This window comes from Sebastes fasciatus, chromosome 21 (assembly GCF_043250625.1).
Source record: "Sebastes fasciatus isolate fSebFas1 chromosome 21, fSebFas1.pri, whole genome shotgun sequence".
Lineage (NCBI taxonomy): Eukaryota > Metazoa > Chordata > Actinopteri > Perciformes > Sebastidae > Sebastes > Sebastes fasciatus.
In genome coordinates this window covers 1,990,668-2,001,668 of record NC_133815.1, presented here as the reverse complement: position 1 = coordinate 2,001,668, position 11,001 = coordinate 1,990,668, and the positions used below count along the sequence as shown (strand labels likewise).

Genomic DNA, 11,001 nt, shown 5'->3' with positions numbered 1-11,001 from the left:
CTTTAATATGTTCTCTTTAAAGAAGGTTTAACTGAGATGTTTGTTGTGATGTGGTTCCAGTCTCTGACCTCCCTCCTGTCCCCGTGCAGAGTGGAGGTGACGGCAGCCGGCTGTGTTTTTCTATTTTCTCTCCTCTGTGTTTCTGCAGCTGCTGCCTGTCACTCTCTGCTGGCAGAAGGTCTCCGGACTTCTTCTTCTTCTCTCCGCCAGTCAGCCATGAAGCCTCAGCTTGCAGCACTGAGTGCCGTGTTCCTGCTCGCTCTGCTCTCATCTGGTGAGTCACTTCTGTTTCACCCACAGGATTTTAACTTGTGTTGTTAAACTGCTTTTATCCAAAGTGTGAGTGATCTACAGACGTGTGTTTATAAAGGCCCATACTGACTGTTTTAGGATTAAAGCAGCAAATATGTGTTGTTGATTGTAAATATCTCTATTTATTGTATTTTTATGCAACAACATAAAAGATTTTCTGCACTTTTCCCCTCAATTATTTGCTTACAAGGTTAGAAAATCCTCTTTAACAGCTTGCAAGCACTGAAAGCAGCTCTTCTCAGTGAAATTTTATAAACTCTGGGAGTTATTAGTCGATTAATCAGTCAGTCAAACGACAGAAAAATACTCTGATTGATTGTTTTAAGTCCTTTTTTAAAGCAAAAATTCACTGGTTTCAGGTTCTCAAATGTAAATATCTAATAGTTTTCTTAGTCTTTTATAATAATTAGACAAAACAAGGGAGTTTGAATATGTGAAGTTGGGCTTTAGGAACATTTGACAGGCATTTTTTTACTATTTTATGACATTTTATAGACTAATCTAGTGTTGTCAAAATTATCAAAGTATCGATACATATCAATACTGAATATTTGAATGGTCTTCTCAGTAAAATTATATAAACTCTGGGTTTCATTAGTCGATTAATCATTTAGTCAAATGACAGAAAATTACTCTGATTAATCATTTATAGTCCCTTTTTTTAAAAGAAAAATACCAGAAATTCCCTGGTTTCAGCTTCTCAAATGTAAATACTTAATAGTTTTCTTAGTCTTTTATAATAATTGGACAAAACAAGGAGTTTGAATATGTGAAGTTAGGCTTTAGGAACATTTGACAGGCACTTTTTTACTATTTTATAGACTAATCTAGTGTTGTCAAAAATATCAAAGTATCAATACATATCAATATTGAATATTTAAACGCTCTCCTCAGTGAAATTATATAAACTCTGGGTTTCATTAGTCGACTAATCAATTAGTCAAACGACAGAAAATTACTCTGAAAACTGATTATTTGTTTAAAGTCCCTTTTTTTTAAAAGCAAAAATGACAAAAAATCCCTGGTTTCAGCTTCTCAAATGTAAATATTTAATAGTTTTCTTAGTCTTTTATAATAATTGGACAAAACAAGGAGATTGAATATGTGAAGTTGGGCTTTAGGAACATTTGACAGGCATTTTTTACTATTTTATGACATTTTATAGACTAATCTACTGTTAGTATCGATACATATCAATACTGAATATTTAAACGGTTTCAATACTGAATATTTAAACGGTATTGACACACAGGTACCAGCTGCGATTTCTTTATTTATGGCCTCAATGTGTCAAATGTTCCGTGTGGTATCGACAATAGCATCAAATATCAATATTTCTCAAGGTATTGTATTGAAGTTAGAAATTCCACTAACTCGACTAATCGATCAGCATCGATAATGAAAATAATCCTCAGTTGCTACAGCGCTACATTAAACCTTTAAATGAAGAATTAGTTTTCAGAAAGTGTCAAAATGTAGTTTTTTATTGTAGCTGTGAGGAAACTTCATGCTATCAGATCAGTGGACGACCCTGACTCGGCTTTGATTCCATAAAAAGTCAATAAATCTGAGAGTAAAAACAAACAAACATGGCCGTGTGGTAAACTGGAAGTGTGTTTAGAGGGGAACTGTCTGCCAGTTACTCTCAGTGTGTACACGGCAGGTGGTATTACAGCAGCAGTGTAGTATTCTGAAGTACAGAGCAGCTGCCGTGATACCCTGAAACATGACCGGCATGAAAGCATTCACACACTCTCAGACGCTGTTTGTTTTCCTCCTATGTGTGTGTGTCCTTCAGATTTCAGTCCTGGTTGATTTAGAATTTCTAATTGAGTGAAAACAATAGCGTTGTGCTCAGAGTTTATCAGTCTGTGGAGTCCTTTTGTTGATATATGAACATAGAAATAGAATAGAAAAATCTGTGGTTTAAGTTAGTTGTTCCAAATGTTTTTAATGCTGTTCCTCCACAGCTTATTTTGGATTTGCATATTTATGTCATCTTGGTAACACTTCATTTTACAGGTCTGCAAATTTCATGGTAATAAGGTGATAATTAGCAATGAACCTATTTTAAATTTCTTTGGAATTACTGCCAAATTACCCCAATATTTACCTCAAAATTTATCACAAATTACTTTATTTGGCTGTTTTGACTTGGGACTTGACTCTGGACTTTTATTATTATTATTATTTTATATCTATTATAAACATTATTCAATAATTATATTCCACTATTTCCCAATAAGCAGTAATAAATAGCTGGTCATTTATTTAATGGGGGAGTGAAAAAATTCGGAAAGAAATCTGGAAAAAAAGTTGGAAAAATGCCGGAAAAAAAGACTGAAAAAAAAAAAGTTGGAAAAATGTCAGAAAAAAAAGTTGGAAAAATGTTGAAAAAAAGTCTAAACAATGTCCGAAAAAGGTAAAAAAAAAAATGTCCCAAGAACAGTCTGAAAATGTCTGGAAAAAAAATGTCTGAAAAGACTGAAAAATGGCTGAAAAAAAAAGTTTGGAAAATGTTGGAAAAAAGAAGTCTGAAAAAATGTCCCAAAAAAATGTCTAAAAAAAAAAGAGAGAAAAATGTTGGATAAAAAGTCTAAACAATGTCTGAAAAAGGAGAAAAAAAAAAATGTCCCAAGAAAAGTCAGTTCAGTGAGATTTGTGCCTGATCAGAAGTGTCTTCTATTAGTTTTCCACCTCCGATGAAGAGCAGCCGCTTCTCAAGCCTTAGGGCCCTATTTTAACCTTTATATGCTATTTTAGCATGTGATTATTAAATCATGTTTATAATAAAAGTAATTTTTGATAGATTTGGAGGTAAATATTTGGAGGGGTAATTTGGCAGTAATTATAAAGAAATTTCAAATAGCTTACCTGCTAATTATCACCTTATTACCATGAAATTTGTGGACCTGTAAAATGAAATCTCACCTTCTCCAACCATGTGGCTTTGAAAACATGAAGAAATACACGTTTTGATGACGTAAACGTGAACTTATGAGTGTTAAAATGTGTGTGTGTGTGTGTGTGTGTGTGTCAGAGTGCTGGGGCAGGAACGAGGAGGAGCGTCTGATCAACTACCTGATAAAAGAGCAAGGATACATCAAAGAGCTGCGTCCCGTTGAGAGGCAGCAGGATGCCGTCGACGTTTACCTCGCGCTCACGCTCTCCAACCTCATCTCTCTGGTACAGACCGTGTTTGTGCTTTTGTTTGTGGTTTAAGACAAAATAGAAAATAGCAGCGAGCACGTCTCCAAATCTTCAATGTCATAGAAAAAGAATTGGTCCTCCTCTAATCTGTTAGTTGTTTTTCATTTGTAGAAAGAAGTCGACGAGACTCTGCTGACAAACGTATGGATAGATCATGTGAGTAAATGTTACTCTCTCACTTTACATTGACTTTTTTCTTCCTGAGTGCTTTATGTCCGATAACTATTGATGTGTTTGTGTGTCCGCTGATAGACGTGGACTGACTACCGGCTGTCGTGGAATGTGACAGAGTTTGACGGCATCGAGATGCTTCGTCTGCCGACCAACATGGTGTGGCTGCCGGAGATTGTGCTTGAGAACAAGTGAGATTCTGTTTCCTTCTTGTTTATTTACATGTGTGTGGAGACAGAAAACCTTCCAAACCTGTAATAAATGTAATGCCCTTCTGTTATACCGACCTTATACAATTACTTTTATTATTTTAAAGAGCTTTCAGCCCAAATTTGCATTGAAAAGTAACTATTTTTATATTTCAAAATCCAGAATAATCGAGGGATGTTGGCACACAGAAAAAGCTTGTGAAACTGGCCAGTCTGTAGTGTTTCATAGCAAAAGGAAACTTTTTATGATTTTATTTGAATATAAAACTATAAATTTGGGGGAACACATGCTTCTTCATCTGAAACTCTGCTTTGTGGTGTACCCCAAGGTTTGATCCTCGGCCCTCTTCTGTTTTCCTTGTACAGATAATAACACGCTATGCAGATGATATTCAACTATACATCTCAAAAATGCCAGTTTTACACTACTGACCATCATTATGTTGTAGGCTTTAAGCTGCAACGTTTTACAAGTTCAGTCTTGTCTTGAAGATGGGCTGAATGTCTTAAAGTCTACATTTTGGATGCACTGCATGAAACTCAACTTGCAGAGACTTGAAACTTGTAATAGTGGTGCGTTCTGGAGCTTTTGATCATATCATATGATATTCATCTGCAGGTGCCCGGTTGTCAGGAAGTTTTTATTTTGTTTCTGAGGTCTTTAAGAACTACCCGGCCATGCAAACATATGATATGACTGAAAGCTCCAGAACAGCAGTACAGTATATTTAGTCCAACCTCTCCTGTAACTACACTGTAACCACCTGTATGTATGTATGTATACGTATGTGTGTGTTGTAATCCTACCTGCCTTCTCTCCCCACCAGTAACGACGCCCAGTTCCAGGTGGCCTACTACAGTAATGTACTGGTGGATTCCACTGGTCTCTGCTACTGGTTACCTCCCGCCATCTTCCGCTCCTCCTGCTCCATCAATGTCAACTACTTCCCCTTCGACTGGCAGAACTGCACGCTCAAATTCACGTAAGACGCTTAAAGCAGACAGCGTCATGTGTTGCCTCGTCTACGGCTTAACATAAAGACCGTGGTGCATTTAAGGCACTGATAAACTGGTCGGAAATCAAACACGTGTACAGTATGTTTACATGTTTACTTTGTGGCATAAATGTCATTTATGTGTCCAAATATCCTTTAAATACTCAACTTATCAGAATACTTAAAACCATATTTGGATTATACTTGTCAAAAAAATATTTTTAAATGGTTAGGAGCATAAATCCACAAAAAAACGTCAGACAGCTGAGCTTCCAAACAACGAATCAAGAGCTTACAGCAAAGTAAAAGCAAGGAGGTTTAAACAAATATGTTTTAGCCAAGAAATCATAATGAATCACATGATAGTTTAGACCATCCGCAGACAACAAAAAATACTTTTTCATGCAAATGTGTCTTTCTTTTTAGCAAATATATGTAGTATAAGTTTTCCTCAGGATGCTGCATATCAGATTTGATTTTTCAATTTCCCATGTTGCTTTGCAGCTCTCTGACCTACAACGCCAAAGAGATCAGGATGCTGCTGAAAGAAGAAGCGGACGAAACCAGCAAATGGACGGTGGAGTGGATCATCATCGACCCTGCTAGCTTTACGGGTAAGTGTCCTCCCGACCAGAGGTTCCAGATGAATCATTTTCTGATTTTTATATATATATCTATAGATATAGATATAGATATAGATATATAGATAGATATATAGATATATATAATGTGTTTTCTGCATACCAGTGTCATACGAGGTACAAGAAAAGGGTAGGGAGCAAAAGTAATTAACAAGATCATTTTCTATAGGTTTGACGTTTTTAAAAACATCTGCACACATCACAACTTCTGAAACTTTTCATCTTTGAAGTAGAGCTGGGCAATATATCGGTATTATATCGATATCGTGAAATGAGATTAGATATCGTCTTAGATTTTGGATATTGTAAAATGGCACAAGTGTCGTCTTTTCCCAGTTTTAGAGGCTGCATTACAGTAAAGTGATGTAATTTTCTGAACTTACCAGACTGTTCCAGCTGTTCTATTTTTTGTCTTTACCCACTTTGTCATTATATCCACATTACTGATGATTATTTATTAAAAATAAATGTAAATATTTTGTAAAAGCACCAATGGTCAACCCTACAACATCGTTGCAATATCAATATTGTGATATTTTATTTTATCCATATCACCCAGCCTTACTTTGAAGTAACGCCGGATCTAATGGTGTTATTGACTGTAAAAGTACTGGTGAATATGACACATTCGAATGCATAAAAAATCCAGATTAGAACGCTGAGATGTCCTAAAAAGTGTGAACGCTTTGATTTATGAAACAACACAGCCTTTTGCCAAACATATTTGCCCAGCTACACTAGTGTTTAGCACCTATTAATGAAGCTGTGTTTCACCACTGCCTCTATCAGTTAGTTTGTTTGTGTTATTGTGCGACTTCGGTGAATCCGAACGTCACACAATAACACAAACAAACTAACCGATCGAGGCAGCGGTAGACCAGCAACTCCTGTGTTCTGAGAGGTAAAGTTACTGTTTCTGTCAATGGAGTCTGGTGGCTTTGAAGAGAGTATAGATAACGGTTTCAGTTCTGTCTGATTGCAAGGTGAAAATATTCTAAATATCAACATTTAAAAATCCACAAGAAACTCCCTCCCAGGTTGTTAAAATCTCCCAATTTCCAGAGACAATCCTGAGGACATGTCCTCTGGGAAACATCAGGGTTAGTGGGGCATAACTGTCGGGAGTAAGTCCATCTTAGTCATCTAAACCTCATTCTCTATTCGTGTTGTTTTCCTCGCTGCTTTTCCACAGAGAACGGCGAGTGGGAGATCAACCACCGGCCGGCCAAGAGAAACACCTACAAGCACATTCCCATGGAGAGCAACAAGCACCAGGACATCACCTTCTACCTGGTCATCAAACGCAAACCCCTCTTCTACATCGTCAACATCATCATCCCCTGTGTGCTCATCTCCTTCCTGGCCTCGCTCGTCTACTACCTGCCCGCTGACAGTCAGTGCACATTCACTATGATGATGGGTTATTAGACTTATATGGTACTAGAGCTGCAACGATTAGTCGACTAATCGATTAGTCAATCGAAAGGAAAATAATAGATTAATCGTTAAAGTAATTTTTCATGCAAAAATGGCAGAAAATGCTGTTTTCAGCATCTCAAATATGAAGATCGTCTGCTTTTCTCTGTTTTATATCCTTTTAAACTGAATATCTTTGGACAAAACAAGACATTTAATCACCTTGCACTTTGAGGAATTGAGATGTTTCACTATTTTCTGACATTTGTTGTTCCCATGTTTAGATTAAATGCAAAAGTTTATTAACCTTGCATTCACATTATCACACACTTTCTTAATCTAGGGGTTGTCAATCGATTTCAAATATTTAGTCGCGATTAATCGCATGATTGTCCATAGTTAATCGTGATTAATCACACATTTTTTATCTGTTCAAAATGTACCTTAAAGGGAGATTTGTCAAGTATTTAATCCTCTTATCAACATGGGAGTGGACAAATATGCTGCTTTATGCAAATATATGTATATATGTATTATAGTAAATCAATTAACAACACAAAACAATGACAGATATTGTCCAGAAACCCTCACAGGTACTGCATTTAGCATAAAACAATATGCTCACATCATAACATGGCAAACTGTTTTTCTAGTTTCACATGACACCAGTAGCTTCACTCAAGCTAAAAATTGCGAGTTGCTTTTTATGCATTCAAATAATTAGTGGTGTTAAAATGAATTTGCGTTTACACGTTATTATGGTTTGACAGCCCTAGTATCTATTTTCATAATCTGTTTTGTTTTATAACAAGCACAACAACATAAACGGAGCTCACCTGCACATACTGGGCTCTTAAACTGGTTTATACTGGTGTGTGTGTGTTTAGGTGGTGAGAAGATGACCTTGTCCATCTCGGTGCTGCTGGCTCAGTCTGTCTTCCTGCTGCTGATCTCTCAAAGGCTGCCGGAGACGTCCATGTCTATTCCACTTATTGTCAAGTAAGAAAAACACACACACACAACCACAACAACATCTGGAAACATCAGTTGAACATTTGGTTATGCACAAATAAAGGCCAAACATCTGACAGATAAAACCATGAATTACTCCTGGAGTTACCTGTAGATTAAATATTTTATTTAAATTTTGTATCCATCTCTTGTACCAACAAATACATATATATTATATTACACTTCGCTCTGATGGCATACAGTATACGTTAAGTTATTTAGTATATATATATAGTGATAATTTGAGATATCTGTGTGTGTGTGTGTGTGTGTGTGTGTGTGTGTTTCAGATATTTGATGTTCATCATGGTGTTGGTGACGATCGTGGTGTTGAACTGTGTGGTCGTCCTCAACCTGCACTTCAGGACACCGAGCACACACGTCATGTCTGACTGGACCAAGAAGGTAACACACACACACTCATCTTAACACACACTTACTACACATCAGACACACACATATACTCCAGTGTGTGTGTGTGGACATTATAACTTTATGCATGCTGCTGTGTTATTCGTCCTCCAGTTCTTCCTGGAGCGGCTGCCCCGCATCCTGCGTATGTCCCGCCCCTCCGAGGAGGAGCCACACTGGGACGGAGCGTTGCCGCGGCGATCCAGCTCGGTGGGCTACATCGCCTCGGCGGAGGAGTACTACAGTGTCAAGTCCCGCAGCGAGCTGATGTTCGAGAAACAGTCAGAGAGGCACGGACTGACGGCGCGAGCCACGCACGCCGCAAGTACGTCCAGTAATGTCAATGAATGTTATTAAAGGTGTCATATGGAACTTTTCCCACTTTAAAATGGGTAAAAACGACCAGAGCGATGTTATATACGTTGTTGAGATGTGTACTTACATTATCCCAGAGAGAGGAGAGAACAGTGGAGAACTCTGTTGGATGCAAACTGCAACCTCACCACTAGATGTCACCAAATCCTACACACTGTACCTTTTCATAAAATGTTTATTTTTACTGTATTTATGTATTATAAAACATGTTTGTGAGTCGCTTGTTGTCATTATTGTCCTGTATTATTATGTGCTGAAGCCAAAGATAATTTTCCTCAACATGGACAATAAAGTTTCTAACCAGATTAGTCCAGTCCAGTTCCCTCGAAGAGAGACGTCATCACAGATTTATTAACCCTCTCTGTCTCTGTCTCTGTGTTTTTGTGTAGTTATGAAGCCCCATGACGAGGGAGGTGTGACCGATCAGCTGTATTCAGAGATGAGGCCGGCGGTGGACGGAGCAAACTACATCATCAAACACATGCGCAACAAGAACGACTACAACGAGGTGAGACGGGAGCTGATTGTTCATGGTTGTCTTAGAACATCATTATAGAGGAAAGCATTATCATCCTCTTCGTGCTATTTGATATATTGTTCTTTAACGTTATTTAGGGCTGTCAGTCGATTCAAATATTTAATTGCGATTAATTGCAAGATTGTCCATAGTTAATCACACATTTCTTATCTGTTCTAAATGTACCTTAAAGGGAGATTTGTCAAGTATTTAATCCTCTTATCAACATGGGAGTGGACAAATATGCTGCTTTATGCAAATGTATGTATATATCTATTATTGTAAATCAATTAACAACACAACGCCAAAATTTTGCATTCATATGATGCCAGTATCTTCACTCTAGTTTTAAACCTGAGCCGCTACAACCTCCGAAAGATCGATTGCATTAATGCGTTAAAGAAGTTAGTGGCGTTAAAACGTTAACGTTAACGTGTGACAGCCCCAGAACGTGTGTGTAAAACAAGTATGTGATTCGCTCCCTTCGCAGGAGAAAGATAACTGGAGCGGCATCGCTCGTACGGTGGACCGCCTCTGTCTCTTCCTGGTTACCCCGGTGATGACCTTCGGCACCATCATCATCTTCCTGATGGGGATCTGTAACCACCCTCCACCTCTGCCTTTTCAAGGAGACACACACGACTACAGAGAGGAGAACCCACGCCTGCTGTGACACGCACACACACTCACACACACATCGTGTTTAGATCAGGAAGTTTGTTGCTTCATAATTATTTTTGTTTGTTTCCAGGAAGCTTATTGTGTTTTTTTTTGTTAACTTAAATTTGAAGTGAATCACTAAATCAGTTTATTGCTATTTTAATTTAATTTGTGTGGTTTGAATAAACATTCACAGTCGGCAGACGTCTTTGATTTGGTGTTTGTTTCTGTTGTCTGGTTTTGGGTCAAATAATCCCGTCCTACGTACGTTATAATCACTTTAAATACAGTTTTCAAAACACATAATAACCATTTATAAATGCTAATTTGATAAATAATTAAAAATAGTATTTGTTAATGATAAAGATTTTATTTGTAAACCTTGAACGTATGTGAAACTCGCTCCGTAGTTCAGGCCTGGTAGTTTCGATGAGGGCAGCCTCGCTGCAGCGAACAAACCTGGCAACCCCACAACGAAAACTGGACTTTTGAGTTCTTCGGACTGATCGTCAAACATGTAACTGCTGCTGAAAACTATAATAATGTCTCATTTTGATGCTTTTCATACCTGTAAAGTAAAGCATGTTAAATAAGGCAGCTTCTTGAGTGAATCTGCAGGACACAGAAATAAAAGTAGATCCAAATGTTTGACACATTTTCAGGACATTTCTGGAAAAAAAGGAAAAATGAGAATCTGGATTGTTTACTTCAATTATTTTTATTGAAATATTCTCACAACAAACCTAAAATGAAACAATGGCTGAAACTCTTCTGTAACTCATAGCTGCGCTTTTACCTAATACAACATTTATATAATTTTAGGCTATTAATTTGTCACCGTGTGTTGGCAGATATAACATCAGTGTTTACGCTTCATTTGCCAACTCTAACCATCTTATCTGCAAATTAAAAACATGTGTGATTGAAATCTGGCGCGGATGTCCCTAAATGTCACACTGGACCTTTAAAACCCCCTGAAAACATATTTTCAAATCTTTTCTATAACATTAAACATTCGGCTGCAGCTGCAACAAAGTTTAAGTGTGGAAAAAAAAACATTCTTACCCATAACT

At 37.4% G+C, this 11,001-nt stretch overlaps 1 protein-coding gene across 1 annotated transcript; it reads left to right on the top strand.

Moving 5' to 3' along the window:
* Positions 1–154: 154 nt before the first annotated feature.
* On the top strand, positions 155–10,130 carry chrnd (cholinergic receptor, nicotinic, delta (muscle)). Its single transcript, XM_074622006.1, has 12 exons — positions 155–274; positions 3,353–3,498; positions 3,634–3,678; positions 3,775–3,884; positions 4,730–4,885; positions 5,402–5,511; positions 6,731–6,931; positions 7,842–7,953; positions 8,256–8,370; positions 8,491–8,701; positions 9,141–9,259; positions 9,759–10,130. Exons 1-12 carry the CDS (start codon positions 217–219, stop codon positions 9,939–9,941), a joined length of 1,566 nt encoding a protein of 521 aa, XP_074478107.1. The 5' UTR covers positions 155–216; the 3' UTR covers positions 9,942–10,130.
* The last annotated feature ends 871 nt before the right edge of the window (positions 10,131–11,001 follow it).

Coding starts and splice junctions, on each gene's coding strand:
- chrnd (XM_074622006.1), top strand. CDS start 217: ATGAAGCCTCAGCTTGCAGCACTGAGTGCCGTGTTCCTGCTCGCTCTG. Junction 4,886..5,401: donor AACTGCACGCTCAAATTCAC/GTAAGACGCTTA, acceptor GTTGCTTTGCAG/CTCTCTGACCTACAACGCCA. Junction 5,512..6,730: donor CGACCCTGCTAGCTTTACGG/GTAAGTGTCCTC, acceptor GCTTTTCCACAG/AGAACGGCGAGTGGGAGATC.